General features: G+C 43.4%; 1 protein-coding gene across 3 annotated transcripts in view; it reads left to right on the top strand.

Moving 5' to 3' along the window:
- Positions 1–5,040: 5,040 nt before the first annotated feature.
- The window catches only part of Unc13b (unc-13 homolog B), a 204,638-nt gene continuing 193,461 nt past the window's right edge, over positions 5,041–16,217 (top strand). For all 3 annotated transcript variants that reach the window (XM_048419904.3, XM_048419901.3, XM_048419903.3), the window contains exon 1: positions 5,041–5,378. In XM_048419904.3, coding sequence (XP_048275861.1) covers positions 5,357–5,378 — 22 coding nt within the window. In that variant the 5' untranslated portion in view covers positions 5,041–5,356. The remainder of the gene's footprint in view (positions 5,379–16,217) is intronic.

The following is a 16,217-nucleotide window of genomic DNA, read 5'->3' as shown; positions in this document are numbered from 1 at the left end:
CTACAGAGCTAGTTCCAGGCCAGCCTAGTCTACAGAGTGAGTTCCAGGCCAGCCAGGGTTTCTCTGTGTAGCCAACCAACGAACCAAACAGAAAGGAAGGAAGGAAGGAAGGAAGGAAGGAAGGAAGGAAGGAAGGAAGGAAGGAAGGAAGGAAGGAAAAGAAGAAAGATGCAGCAAAAGCCCAAGTAAGCTAGCTTGAGTATCCGTGGAGACTTCAGGAGCAGCATATAGATGCTGAAGGCTTGAGATGCTGGTGCAAGTTGTTGGACTGGAAGTTACTGTTCATCACTGTCTTGTGCAATTCTTTTTCTTTAACTTGTTTGTTCATTTGTTTTTGCTTTTTTGAGACAAGGTTTCTCTGTGTAGTCCTAGCTGTCCTGTAACTCATTCTGTAGACCAGGCTGGTCTTGAACTCATGAAGCTCCACCTGCTTCTTCCTCCCAAGTGCTGGGATTGAAGGTGTGTGCCATCACCGCCTGGCAGTATTTTATCGTTTGTATGTGTGTGATTGTATGTATGTGTGTGTGTAAGTGGAGGTCAGAGGGAGGCAGTAGTGGGAGACAGTTCTCTCATTCCACATTGTGGGTCCCAGGGATCAAACTGGTCATTAGTATTGGTAGCAAGCACCTCTACCCACTGAGCATCTTGCCAATCTTGTGAGCCACTTTTGATATATAGAACACATTAAAAAAGAAGGGCGTTGGGGAAATGGATGTACTCAGCACTTATGTACTCCTTTTGCAGAAGACTCAAGTTTCGCTCCATGCATCCAAGTTGGGTGACACACAGCTGTCTGTAACTCCAGCTTGAGAGGCGTTGGTTCCTTTGGCCTCTAAGAGCACTTGCACACACACATAATTAAAAATGACATAAATTGACCTGCTGGGTTCTTCCTCGGCCTGGACAGGTGGAAGACACTCACAGGTCAGTCCGGCACCTCAAGGTGACGAGTGGGCAATGTTACAATGAACAACTGTGTGGTGGAGAGATGGGAAAGAGAAGCTGAGTGGGTCATGTGCTGTGGAGAGGCAGGACTGAACAAGAAGGCAGTGGGGAAGAGGCAGAGTGGGTGGTCTGTGCTGCCACCTGGGGTCATGGTCATGTCCAGCCAGGGCTGATGCCAAGAGCCATGTCTGGATCCGTTGCTCTAGAGCAGCCAGGGTCTACGTGGATGTCCGTGGCTCCTATGACCACCAAAAGTCCCGTAGATTCCCCAGGGTCTGGGTCTCTACCTGCTGCCATGTTGGTGTCTGAGAGTGTTGAGAGAGGTTTCTGTCCTGCCCAGTCCTGCAGCCATTTAGTCCCAAAGAAACACACAGAGGTCTGCATTAATTATAAACTGGTTGGCCTGTTAGCTCAGGCTTCTTATTAACTCTTACATCTTAAAATAATCCATAATTCTTGCCTGTGTTAGCCATGTGGCTTGGTACGTTTTATCAGTGATGCATTCTCATATTGCTTCCTCTGCATCTAGGTGATAACTGCAAACTGAGTCTTTCCTCTTCCCAGAATTCTCCTGTTCTGGTCACCCCACAATATACTTCCTGCCTGGTTACTGGCCAATCAGCATTTTATCAAACCATTACAAGTGACAAATCTTTACAAGGTACAAGACCATTGTCCCACAGCAGAGAGCCAGGCTGCCACCTTGCCATGCTGATCTGAGTGGCCTGTACTGTCACCCAGGGCCATGGTGACATTTGGCTCGGTCTATGTCTGGGCCTCTGGTCTTACCACGGCTGGGGGCTGTGTTGATGTCTGTGGCCTGTGATGTCACCAAAGACCACATGGATGCCCGGGTCCTGGGTTGCCACCTGTAGCCATGTTGATGTCCGAGGACTTTGCCACTATTGGGGCCATACAGATCTGGGGCCTTTGCTGCTATCCAGGATCACGATGGTATTTGACCCTTGCTGCTGCCAAGGGTCATGTTTGGGTCCATCGTCCTGTTGCAGTTGGGGTCTATATTGTGTTCATGGCCTGTGGCCATGCAGACTACATGTGTTGAAATCTGAGGGCCATGTTGAGCTGGCCCTGCTCTTTGCTGATCATGGGAGGTCTGGCCTTGCCTCTCTCTGGCTGCTGCAGTGGGAGGGCCCTGACAAACACAGAAGAGTTCGCCCCATGACCCTGGCCCCTCGGGAGAGATAGTCCACCCTCAGCACATCCACAGGAGAGCTGTCCCTGATGGTGTGTACACAAGAGTGCTGTTTCTACCCCTTGCCTGAGGGAGGTGGTCCCTGCAGAGGTTGGGACTGACCAACTCAGCTACCACCCAGGCCCACACTCAGTGCCTTGAATTGGTCCACCCCAACATCTACCCCATTTATGACTTGCAACAGCGCTAGAAGGGAGCCTTCCTATGGAATCAGAACCACAGGATCTCTTGACTTGAGGGGGTAGCAGGATGCCCGAGAGGAGTTTCAGTGAGGGTCCAGTATTGATGACATACCAGAAGCCAGAGGCTTTGAACCAGACCCACAACTCATTGCAGTGACCATTTGCAAGGGAAGCTGATTGGACAAGGAGGTTTACTGCATGACACACCGCAGCTCCAATTGATGGAGAGCAAACCAAGAGGTGATAGAGAGGCAGGAAAGACAGAGGAGCCAAGTGGTTTGTTGTTGTTTCTTTTTAAATTAATACTTTTTTTCCTTTTTTTTTTGTGTGTGGGGACACTGTAAGGGTGAGGAGTGGATATGGAGGGACTGGGAAATGAGTGGGATTGGGGTGCATGATGTGAAATTCCCAAAGAATCAATAAAAATTGTTTTAATAAAATTAAATAAATCTTTAAAAAATGAGGTGTCGTCACTCTTATAATTGGGATAGCAAAGATTATGACTTATTTTTTTCAGGAGACTATTGCTTTCTCAGTTTCATGCTTCAACTTCCATTTTTTGTTTATTATTATTAGTTTTTTAAAATTTTTATATATTTTTACTTTGTGTACATTGGTGTTTTGCCTGCAGGTATATCTGTATGAGGGCATCAGATCCCCTGGAACAGAAGTTATAGATAGCTGTAAGCTGCTATGTGGGTGCTGGGAATTGAACTTGGGTCCTCTAGAAAGTAGTACTTTTAACTGTTGAGCTATCTCTCTAGCCCCGTTTTATTATTTTTAAGATTATTTTTATTTCATGTGTAGGAATGTTTGCCTGTATGTGTGTATGTGTACCATGTGCATGCCTGATGCAGGTGGAGGCCAAGAAAAGGTGATTGGATGTACTTTAACTGGAGTTGCAGATAGTTGTGACCTGCCATGTGGCTGCTGGGAACCAAAGGTAGGTTCTCTGCAAGCGCAGCGAAAGCTTTTAACTCCTGAGTCATCTCTTCTGCCCCTTACTCTTTTTCTATTTGTTTTTTAGACAGGGTCCCATGTAGTTCAGGATTGCACTGAACAAACTGTGTAGCCAAGAATTGCCTTAAATTTCTGAGCCTGAGCTGGGTGGTGGTGGTACACGCTTTTAATCCCAGCAATTGGGAGGCAGAGGCAGGTGAATTTCTGTGAGTTCAAGATCAGGCTGGTCTACAGAGCGAGTTCCAGGACAGGCTCTAAAACTACACAGAGAAATCATGACTCAAAAAAACTAAAAATAAATAAAAAAATTTACTGAATCTGCTGTCTCTATCTCCCAAGTGCTGAGATTACAGGCAGGTGATGTCATGCCTGGCCTCATCTTGCATGCTTTGGTAAAGCAAGCAGCCATGTTGGTCAGGCCCACATGTCAAGGAACTGAGGCTTGCCCCTAGTTACTAAAGAGCTGAGGCTGTTACTCCAAGCCCTGGAGGAACCGAGTTCTGCCAACAATCATGGGAGACAGCTCAGAGCAGAGATACTCCAGCCAACCTGGCACGTCAAAGTTTCTGAGAAGCCCTAAACTGGAGGGCCCAGTTAATTTGTGCCTAAATTCTCGACCTGCAGAGACTTTGAGATAACCAGTGTTGTTTTAGGTTGCTAAATCCTGGGGTTATTACATACCAATAGAGAATACCCTGGCTGAATCTACCAAGCTCTTAATTGTGTGCGCCTCACTATTCTATTATTTCCAGGTGCAAAGGGATTACTAGTCTCTCATTGGCTGGCCTCTGCGTTCTCTAGAAGGATCCTTGAAAAATCAATAACAGCTCTGTTCTGTCTACACCCAGTACCACAATTCGAAAGTTCAACTCCTTTTTTTGGTGTATGTTTTTGAGAGAGGGCTTTCTGTGTAACAGCCAGGTTGTCCTAGAACTTGCTTTGTAGACCAGGAAGAACTCTAACTCTCAGAGATCCACCTACCTCTGCCCGCTGTGTGCTGGGAATAAAGGTTTGTGCCACCGTGCCCAGCTTCAACTCCTTTTTCAGTTTCTTGTTTGCTCTAGAAAAAAAAAAACTGCGATAAATAGCTAAATACTCAGACCACTGTCTTTGAGATCTCTTGATTAGGGTGCCGAGTTAGCTTGCTCCAAATCTTCCCCAGATTTGTAGTTATACCATTTAGAAAATCAGTCTCTCTCTCTCTTTCTCTCTCTCTCTCTCTCTCTCTCTCTCTCTCTCTCTCTCTCTCTCTCTCTCTCTCTCTCATACAGGGTTTCGTAGTTTCGCGCAGCACAGGCTGCCCTCAGATTTTCAGATTTACCATTTAGCCATGAGTTCCTAATTCTCAGCCTCCATCGTCGAAGAGCTGGAATTTTGCCTCCACAGCCCAAATGCAACCTTCTGTAATTACTATGGCAAGTACCTCTTCGGTTGTAAGGTCTAGCCTCATTAAGGAAATCCATTGCAAGTCTTCAATTAAAAGAATCTGTTTTTTGTGTGGAAAAACCCACACGCGCGAAAGGAGCAAAAGGTTTCAATTCCCGCCGCTCACAGGTGAGGGTTAGTTCCGCCCACCCTTGCTTGACAAGCCCTTTCAGTGGGCGGAGCTGCTTTCAATCTCACAGATTAGGAAAATGAAGCGGACCTGGTTGTCGACGCGCTACTGAGGGGGCGTGGTCGGCAGACTGGGCGCGAGCGGATTGGCTGGGGGCGTGGCCCTGAGGCTTGGCCCCGCCCAGACCCTCGCACGGATCCCAGCCCGAGTGACGGGAGGGAGCTCTGGTCGCTCCCGCTTCTCAGCTATGGCGCCTCGGGGCCGCGCCCAGTCCTCAGTTGGCCGGCGGAGCCTCAGCCCTTTCCTCTGCTCGCTACGACCGTGAGAACCCGGGCGGCTCCGAGGGAGCGGGGAACGCGGCCGGCGACGGGCACCATGAGTAGCGGCCGGCCCCGCGAGGCGGACAGCCCGAGGCGGCGCGGCACCTGCTGAGAGAAAAGAGGGAGCGGCCCGGCGCGGCGAGCGGCTGAGGTGTGGCGGAGGCTGGTCCGTGCCTCGGCCATGTCGCTGCTCTGCGTGCGTGGTGAGTGCGCGGCCGGCGGGACCCGAGTCTCCCGCGCCTGCCCCACGCGCTTCTCGGAGCGTCCGGGCACCGCCTCTCCCGAACTTCACTCCTCGTGCATCCCGGGGTGGGTGCCCCGGAGGGGGATGCGTTCCTCGTCCCGGGTAAACATTCGGCGAGGTCTCCCCTCTCTTCCGACCTCCCCTCTGCAGTGGACTGCTGCTCTCCTTTCTGGCAGCCGGTGACAGTGTTGGCTGTCTTGCCAGGTGCTGTAAACAGCGGACGGGGTCCGAAGAGGGTGGCTTCGTTAGGGGACCGCCAGCCTGTCCGGAGCCGGCAGCCTCGCCTTCTTCCCCCTGCTCTGTGAAAGTACTGGGCTTGGAAGCGGCTTCTCTTTTATTGCTCTGGCCGTGTTAGTGGTACAGCTGTCACGTCGCTTTAGTTTATTTCTTGATTTGCATCTTACTCTTGTCTGGCTCCTCCCTGACTCCTTCCCTTGTCTAGGCTCAGATTATTTTCGCATAACGCTTTGAGGAAGGATATGCTGGCTTCTCTGCTTTGGGAGCAAAGCATGGAGATATGGTTTATTGTAGTTTAGCTTCTGTCCCTTTCTCTGAGGGCACTGGATCCATCCAGGAAGGGATGTGTGTTTGTGTGTGATTTTTTTTTGTTGGTAACAAGCAGTCTTGTTATGTAGCCCAGGCTGGTTTTGAACTCATTGTATAGCTCAGGCTGCTTTGGAAGTCGTAATCTAGCCGCCTCACCTCCTGGGATTACAGGAAGTTTAGAGTTTCAGTCGTATGAGGTACAGTGCCCTGGTTGGACGTAGATCTGTGTGAGTAAGGTCTATTCGTTGCTGGTTTTTGTAGTATTCCGAGAGCCAGACTCCGTAGACGTTTTGAATGAATGTAAGAACCGTGATTTTAGAGAGATTATCAGGTCAGAAAAAGTAGGGGTTTGGATGGCTGATTGAATTTGATCTTGAGAAATTCAAGCTAGAAGCTAGTCGTATCTGTGAACAAAATGGTGTACTAAAGTGGCTTGATTGCGAGAGCACATTTACCCGCTAAGGCCTCTTCCAGAGCCTTTTCCTGTCACTTTTTATGGAACAGCCAAGAGTTCATGTTGCTTTTGGCCATCCAGATTAGAAGCATTGTTGTTTGTGAGCCCTCTGATTACAGGGCTTTCCCCAGCTGCTGGCAAATGGGGCCGCTTTGGGCTGTTCTCTTCCACTGTCTTGTAAAGCTGCACTAACCCCAAATAGGATTTGGTTACTTCTGGGGATTATGAGGGATACAGTTTTTCTTCTTTAGTGGTTGATTTTTCATTAATGAGAATTTTGCTTTGGTTTTAGGGAGGCATTTTCCTGCAGCAGCTAGCTGGGAATCTATTTATTCCTTTAGATCCCTGCTGCTGAGTAGCAGGATTTGGGAGAGGTTGGGTTTGGGAATGCCTCTTGGACAGTTTATTAATTCCCTGCTGCCACACCATACCATATGAAAGATTCTGTAGGCAGGCGCATTTTAAAACCAGATATTATCTGAATTTAAATAAATAGAGAAGCTGCTGCGGTTCTTGTTTGATTGTCTGGACATCCAGCTATTTAGTCTCTCACGGTCTCTGTCCCCTCTGCCCCTTCTCCAGCCTTACTCTAGAGTCAGGTCCTCCTATGTCCCAATTTCTTGGATTATAGGTTTGCATTACCGTGCCTGATTTGCTTCCTGCTTGTTTGCTGGGGTTTGAACTTGTGCCCTTGGCACGTTAGGCATGCACTTAACCACAGATCTAGACCCTTAGCTCCTCTGCTTTTTGAGTGGGGGAGTGGGCAGGGCAGAGTAGCCTAGGCTGGCCTTGGGCTTCGGAGTTTTTCAGTTGTTGGTGTGAGCTATTACACCTGACAAAAACTAAATTTTATACAGTAACATTCCTTGCATTATATTTTGTCAGCTGGAATTTGTAGTTTTGTTACTTTTTTTATTTTTTGAGATAATGTTTCATTTTGTAGTCCACAATAGCCTACATAACTCATTATGTAGCCCTGGCTGGGTTTTGACTGGTGGTGATTCTTCTACCTTAGTCTTCTAAATACCGGGATTTGCTGTACCTCATCACACACACATTTAATTCCAGAATTTGGGAGGCAGAGACAGGCAGATCTCTGAGTTTCAGGCCAGCCTGATCTACATAATGAATTCCCTGCCTGCTGTGGCTACTTAGTGAGACTTTCTCTCTAAAATAATCAAAAACCAAAACAACTCCACAAACAATGCTGGGATTATAGACATATGCCCACCCAGCACTCCTCACTGGGAGGAGGAATGTTACTTACTGTCTGAGAGCATACTATCTAGTGATAACTTTTTAACAACTCAATTTCAATTCATCTTGGAGTTGAATTGGGTTAGAAACTTTTCAGTCTGGCAATGGTGGCACATGCCTTTAATGGGAAGGCTGAGGTAATTGGACCTCTGAGTTTGAGGCCACCCTGGTTTACAAAGCAAGTTTCAGGACAGTCAGGGCTACACAGAAAAACCCTGTCACCAAGAGAGAAAAAAAAAAAAGAAAAAGAAAAAAAAAAGAAACTTTTTCATGCATTTAAATTCAAATTGTAGTTAGTGATATATAAATTGGTAAATTGTGTTTTTGTTTTTTATTGTTTTGCCTTGCCTTTATTAATTTATTTGAGACAGTGCCTCTACCTTCTAAGTGCCTCTACCTCCACCCTCTACCTCCTAAGTGCTGGCCAAATTGGCTTTGACCCTTCAATCATGCCTTATTTCCCACAGGTTAAAGGCTCTCAGTATCTTGATTCCTGTGTTCTCTCTCATATGCTAATTTAATTTTCTTTTAATTTTTATTATATTAGTGTGTGTATGAATGTTTTGCCTGCATGTATGTTTGTGCACCACATGTGTGCCTGATGCTGTGGGAGACCAGAAGAGGCCTTGGATCCCCTGGAACTGGTATTATAGATGGCAATAAGTCACTATGTGGATCCTGGAATCGAATCCTTGTCCTTTGGAAGAGTAGCTAGTGCTCTTAACTGATGAGCCATCTCCTCAGTCCCTAAAAAGTGTTTATTTAGAGTGTGCATATGTGCAGGTTCATGCCTTTTGTGGAGGTCAAATGACAACTAGCTGGAGTCAGTTCTTTCCTCCCACCATGTGGGTCTGGAGATGGAAGTCTGGTTATTAGTCTTGGCAGCAAGTGCCTTTGCCTACTAAGTCCCTGGCTGGCCCTAGCTCTCCTTTTTGATATATGTGTTCTTTTTAAGAATTTATTTTAAATTATGTGTATATACGTATGTCTGTCTGGGGGTATGTCCATCTGTAGATACAGGTGTCCCCAGAGTGACAGTTGGATGCTGGAACTTGAGTTGCAGGAGGGTGAGACACTCCTGTGTGGGTGCAGGCAACTGAATTCAGGTCCTCTACAAGAGCTACAGTGTGTGCTCTTAACTGCTGCAGCGTCTCTCCAGAGATGACACTTTTACCAGCACTTTGCTCTTAGCACTAACTTTGTTCGTTCCTGCATCTGCTTTGTTCTGTGCTGGTACCCTCTAAAAGACTTACATCTCATCTCCTATTTATCTAAAATACTTCCTTTCACAGTTTAAAGCCTACCTTTGTTGAAAACTTCCTCAGTCCCCAGTGACCTTTTTCTCCTTTAAACCTTAGAGAACTTGTGGTCTGGGCAGCGGCATTAATTTGGATGTGAATCATGTACTCTGGCATTGGTCTTGTATTATTACACTTAAGGTGACCTGAACAGAGAGACAGCATTGGTCAGATCAAACTGGAATTGTCTTGAGCTGGAATAACCCCTTGTAAGAGGTACAATGAAAACTAGATTGAGGGAATTATTGTTATTATTGAAGAGGAGATTGGTTAGACTAATAAACAGTGTAGAAGCCATTTGAATAACACAGAAAGTTTAATTCTGAGTAGATTTAAGATGGAAAGTTTCATAATAACAGATGGAAAATAGTTTAAAAGTTTTCTAGATCACTTCATCAATAAAAGAATAGAACCAAGATAAATGGGTTAGTGGTTTAAATTATAGGATTTTGTCAGGTGGTGGCTCATTCCTGTAATCTTAGCACTTGAGAAGTAGAGACAGAAAGATCAGGAGTTCATGACTAGTCTAAAAGTTCTGTGAGAGTGTTTGTCAAAAGACCAAATATAAACAAATAATGAAATAACTAATAAAATTATAGGAAATTTAATTATAGCTTAACATAAAGAAGACCTTTATGTTAAGGGCTGGGGTTATAGCTGAGTGGTTGAGCTGCCTCACAGGTCCAGTCCCTGGAATTGATCCCTAACACCACAAAAGTGAATACAAACCCAAAAAGAATGTTGACAGTTAAGGTTTTTCTTAAAAAAGAAATATAATAGCCTGCTTATGAGAACTACTGTATATATATATTGTAAGCAGTAAGTGAAGCAGTTGGAGGAGTGTCCTAAAAGGATGTCATCCTTTGGGTAGGAAGTTTTTTTTTTTCTTTTTTTCTTTTTAAAAAAATCTTATTTTGGGGCTGGGCAGATGGCTAAGTGTCTAAGAGCACTGGCTGCTCTTCCAGAGGTCCTGAGTTCGATTCCCAGTACCCGCATGGCAACTCACAACTGTTTGTAACTCCAGTTCCGGGGCATTTGCTCTCACACCAATGAACATAAAATAATAATAATAAATTAAAAAAATAATTAAAAAAATCTTATTTTATATACCAATTCCAGTTCCCTCTCCCTCCTGTCCTCCTGCTCCCCCCACCTTCTCCCCAACCCACCCTCTATCCACTCCTCAGAGAGGGTGAGGCCTCCTATGGGGAGTCAACAAAGTCTATCACATCACTTTGAGGCAGGACCAAGGCCCTCCCTCTGTATCTAGGCTGAGCAGGGTATTCCTCCATAGGGAATGGGCTCCAAAGAGCCGTTTATGCACTAGGGATAAATACTGATTCCACTGTTAATGGCTTCACAAACTGCCCAAATCACACAACTGTTGGAGGGACTAGTTCGGTCGTATGCGTGTTTTCCCTCTTAGTCCAGAGTCAGTGATCTCTCGCTTGCTGGGGTCAGCTGTTTCTGTGGGTTTCCCCATCTTGATTTTGGTCCCTTTGCTGATAATATCGCTCTCTATCTCTAAAACTGGACTCCAGGAGAGTTCGGCCCAGTGCTTAGCTATGGATCTCTGCAACTGCCTCCATCAGTTACTGGATGAAGGTTCTATGATGACTATTAAGGTAGTCATCAATATGATTACAGAGCAAGGCCAGTTCAGATACCCTCTCTACTATTGCTAGCTTACCTTGTGGACTCCTGGGAATTTTCCTAGCACCAGGTTTATACTAACCCCATGACTCCCTCTTTCAAGGTATCTCTTTCTTTGCTCTCCCTCTGTGTCTTTCACCCAACTCAACTTTCCCTATTTCTCATGTTCTCCTCCCTACCCCCCTTATCCCCTTCCCACTCCCCTGTTTGAGTTTTTAAGAAACCATTATGTTGCCAGGTGGTGATAGACACATTTAATTCCAACATTGGGGAAGCAGAATCAGGTGGATCTCTGAGTTCAAGGCTTTGAGTTTCAGGTATATACAGAGATGGTGTTATATAGCTCAGGCAGGCCTCAGGGTGACCTTGAACTCATGATCCTTCTGCTTCTGCCTCTCAAATGGTGATATTAACCATATCATGATGCCAAGCTTTGTATGAGTATGTGGTTATATATAATTTAATATACACAATATTCTATATTTGAACCTAGGGCTTTATGCATGGTAGGCAGGTTCTTTACAGTAAGCTACATCTTCAGCCAATATTATTTCTCAATTTTAATTTTGTTTTGCTTTGTTTTGTTGAGACAGGGTTTCTCTGTAGCCCTGGCTGTCCTGGAACTCACGCTGTAGACTAGGCTGGTCTCGAACTTAAGAGATCTACCTACCTCTGTTCACCAAGTGATGGGATTTAAAGGCATGCACCACCACTGCCTGGCCTATTTCTCATTTTTTCTTTCTTTCTTTCTTTCTTTTTTTTTTTGTGGCTGGAGAGATAACCGTGGGTGCTGGGAACCGAACTCTTATATTTTTGGTTGTGAGCCTAGCCTTTAACGGCTGAGCCATCTCTCCAGCCCTATTTCTCATTTTTTAAAAGTTAATTTTATGGGGCTAGAGAGATTGTTCAGCAGTTAAGAGTGCTGACTGCTCTTCCAGAGGACCTGGGTTCAATTCCCATCACTCACATGACGACTTAAAACTATCTGTAACTCCAGTTCCAGGGGATCCAATACCCTCACACAGATGACATACCTACAGGCAAAACACCAATGCACATAAAATAAAAATAAATCATAAAAAAGTTAATTTTATGTTTTCTTATATAAGTCGTGTGTGTGTGTGTGTGTGTGTGTGTGTGTGTGTGTGTGTATGTGTATAATTTTTTATTTTATTTATTTTGTTTTGAGACAAGTCACTATGTAGTCCTTGCCTGTCTGGAACTCTCCTATTTGTACACTGGGTTGGCCTTGAACTTGTAGGGATCTTTCTGATTACTAGAATTATAGGCATATATTACCACATCCAATACGTGGTTTTTCTTTTTTTCTTTTTTCTTTTTTTTTTTAAGATTTATTTATTTATTATGTATACAGTGTTCTGTCTGTCTGTATGCTTGCTGGCCAGAAGAGGGCGCCAGATCTCATTACAGATGGCTTGAGCCACCATGTAATTGCTGGGAATTGAACTCAGGACCTCTGGAAGAGCAGCCAGTGCTCTTAACCTCTGAGCCATCTCTCCAGCCCCCCTGGTTTTTCTTAGTAATGTGGAACATTTCACTGTATATGTCCTTACTTTAAACAGTTTAGTATTGGTAGATATTTAGAATTTTTAAAATTTCTTTAACATAGTGCTACAGCTTCCTGGCTATTTTATTGTTAGGTGTTTAGCTTTACAATCAGGTTTTAACCTGAATCTCCTGTGTGGTTTACTGGCTGCTGTTTTCCTTGGTGTAATAATTATACTCAGGTGGATCCATTAGGAAATGCAATGTCTATGTCTTAGATGAGCATCTTCTAGGGTGTTAGGAATATTTCCTAACACGAGCTCCCTGCCAACGCAAAATTTCCCAATCAAGCCAAATTAAGAAATATCCAGGTTTAATGTGAGATCTGTGCTCTTGGGTGGATCCGAGGGAGAAACGGGGTTGGGGGGAGGTCTCACTGAGGAAGAAAGGGAGACCACGTGTTCCTCTTTTGGGGGATCACTCAAATACTCTGGGAAGTGGTCCTGATCCCACCCCCAGGGAAGGGTCAGGACCTGGCCTGCTGGGATTTGGAGTCCAGACCAGGCCTGGGGACTGGGATAGATGCGAGGGGCAGGGACCTATACTCCCAACTTGATATAGAGGATCATCATTATTAGCAGTTAATATTTTATGTTATCAAAAGGATCAAAGAGGACTGGCAAGATGGCAAAATGGCAAGTTAAAACCTTCCTTTTTTATTTAGAAACAAAGGGGGAGATGATGTGGGATTTCCCTCTGTGTGCTATGAATATGTTTTATTATCATTGGTTATTAAAGAAACTGTTTTGGTCAATGACTTAGTAGTTTAAAGCCAGGTGGAAAATCTGAACAGAGGTACAGAGAGAATGTAGGTGGAGTCAAGGAGATGCCATGTAACTGAAGGAGAAAGACGCCAGCTGCCAGCTAGAACCTTACCCGTAGACCACAGCCTCTTGGTGATTCACAGATTAATAGAAATGAGTTAATTTAATATCTAAGAGTTAGCTAGAAATATGCATAAGCTATTGGCCAAAAAGTGTTGGAATTAATACAGTTTTTGTGTTATTATTCGCGTTCGGGCAGCCAGAAATGAGCAGTCTCCAGCTACAAATGAGTAAAATCACATGCCACCAACCTTGGTGGAAGGTGAGAGCAGACTGAACTCTGGCCTCCACATGTGCCTGTGGCATGTGTACCTCCTATAAGGAAACAAATACATATACATAATAAAGCTTAAAAACTTCTATTCTAAGTGTGACTTGTCATTTACCCATTTTTTTCTGTTTTAAAAATCATTTGTTATTTTGATGTATATGTATCTGTGTCTACATAAGTTTATGTGTATCTTGTGTGTGTAGAAGTCCAAGGAGACAAGAAGAGAACATCAGATTTCTGGAACTGGAGTAATAGATGGTTGTGAGCCACTATGTAATGCTGGGAACCAAACCCAATCCTCTGTAGTAAGTACCACTGAGCCATTTCTCCAGGCTCTCTCTCGCTCTTAATAAATAAATAAATAAAATATATACACATTTATAATATATATCATAATATATAACAAATCATAGATATAATTTTAAAATTGGAAACATGTACAGTGTGGTGCATCTGTGTTACTTCTGTCTCAAACACACAAAATAGGTCAATAATAAATGCTTTTAAAAATTTGTGCTTGGTTGTAGCTCTGACAGAGTTCCTATCTGTTTGCCCAAGGCTGTGGAGTCATCCTTGTACCACAATTTTTCACATATTGCACAAGAATTGCTTCCATTTTTAAAGTAAAATAATGGTTTTAGTAATGTTAAGTGAACATAGGTGATTTATGTTGCAACTTGCCCTTAAATAGCTTATGATTTATTGTCACTAATTAGTTACCCAATTAACTTAATGGGAAACTTGTAGGTTAACTTTAATGGTTCAAATATTTATAGGACATTCATAATCATCGTGTCCATTCTACTCAGAGATGCCCTGAGGATAAATTTTGGTTTCCAGTCACTCTGGCAAGTAGTAATGATTTTAATGTTCTAGGCATAAGAATAGATTGATAAAACATTTATTTCTCTTACTTTTTCTTGACACTATTGTCATCTGTTGCATCTAGTTTCTTGTTTCTTTCTATCACATTAGAATTCTGGTAATCCCTGTCTTTATAAGTAGAGTAGTTACTGGATTCCTTTTTCTTAACCAAGTCACCAGGAAGTTTATGCTGCTTTGTCCTTTCCAGGCACCAGGCAACAGCAAAGGAGGAAAGGGCCAGCTTCCTCTAATATGGCTCATGTCATAAACTCTGTGTAAGCAGTGCGTTCTCTAATTTCTTAGGTTTATTTGCTTGTTTTGTGATAGTCTCGTGTTCTTAAGGTTAGTCCTAAAGTCCTGATCCTCCTGCTTCCAATTTCCAAATATTGGGATTCTAGGTGTGTGTCATTACTTTGGTTTAATTTCTTTGTTTATAAAATTATGGTTTCTCTAAGATTTGGGCTTTTCAGGCAAATATGCTAAAGATATGTATAAAATGTGCTCCAAACCTGAAGAATCATGTTTTAGCTAAATTTTCAAATTTTATTTACCTGTGCTGTGTGTTTCAGACTTACTTTTCTATGAGTTTGTTTAAAGTTTGGGCTATGTATCTTTTGTAAATATTTGTTGAGTACCATCTCTATGCTTGCTTATGATAGAAATTTATATTAGATAAGAGGCCATAGACTCTACATGGGTTTTAAAAATATGTCCTTAGCTGAGTGTGATAGTGAATGCCAGTAGATGAAGGCAGGAAGACCAAGGACTGCCTAAGCTACATAGCAAGTTCCTCTCCCAAAACAAAAACAGCAGTCTCTGAAATGTCTCAGAAGTTAAAAGTGCTTTGCTGTGCAAGTCTGATGTCCATGACTCTGAATCTGACTCCTGGAACCTATGGTAGAAAGAAAGAACTGAGTCCCAAAGTTGTCCTCTTATGCACACATGCACACACACATAACAATGATAAATAAAAGAAAAGTAAAATAAACATTTAAAAATAAATTCTTTTTTAAAAAAATATTTATTTATTTATTTTATTATGTATACACTATTCTGTCTGTGTGTCTGCCTGCAGGCCAGAAGAGGGCGTCAGATCTCATTTCAGATGACTGTGAGCCACCATGTGGTTGCTGGGAATTGAACTCAGGACCTTTGGAAGAACAGGCAATGCTTTTAACCACTGAGCCATCTCTCCAGCCCACATTTAAAAATAAAGATGAAAATGTTTGTATAAATTCGAAGACTATTCTTTTTAAATCTGAGTTAGGATGAGCAAAATAATGTATTTTTTTCTGTACTAGGGAAATAACTGTATTGTCTTTTAAAAGTGTGTTTTGTACTGTTTTCAGTGCTGAAGATTGAATTTGAATCCTTACACCAAGTGCTCTACCACTGAACTACATCTCCAGCCCTCTTTTTCTAATTTTGTGTCCCTGGATGCTTTTGTTTTTGCATCCAGGCTGGCATCTAGAGTGCTAAGATTATAAACATATGCAACCTGGGAGGTGTTAGCCAGATACTTCCACTTAATTACAGTAGTGCATATGCTGTATTTCACTGTGTGAATATACCATGGTTTTCTGGATGTACTTATTAGCCTGGTGACAATGTAGATTGGATGAGGTGGGCAAGTGACTGGAGGTAGTTAAGTTAAAACAGGAGTAATTTTGGTTGTCTGTAAAGTTTCTTCCCGCTCTCACTGTGTTGCCCAATATGGTTCAGGACGTTCAGTTGTCTGCTTCAACTTCAGGAGTCTGGAATTACAGTTGAGTAGCAGCATATCCACATTTTTTTTCTTTTTTTTGCTATACTGTACGTTGAACCCGGGGCCTCACACATGATAGCTATGTTAATTTATCACAGTTATACCTCAAACCTTTCTAAACTTAAAAGATGTATCTTACATATATGAGTTTACGTGCTTGTGCCATGTTGCATGTATGGACATCAGAGGACAACTTTCAGGAGTTAACTCTCTTCTTCCAGGGGATCCTGAGCTTAATTAAGCTCAGATTCTCAGACTTTCATGGAAAACACTTTTCCTGCTTTGCCATTTTATTAGCAT

This window comes from Myodes glareolus, chromosome 16, assembly GCF_982192425.1.
Source record: "Myodes glareolus chromosome 16, mMyoGla1.1, whole genome shotgun sequence".
Taxonomy (NCBI): Eukaryota; Metazoa; Chordata; class Mammalia; order Rodentia; family Cricetidae; genus Myodes; species Myodes glareolus.
This window is presented reverse-complemented; position numbering and strand designations above follow the sequence as displayed.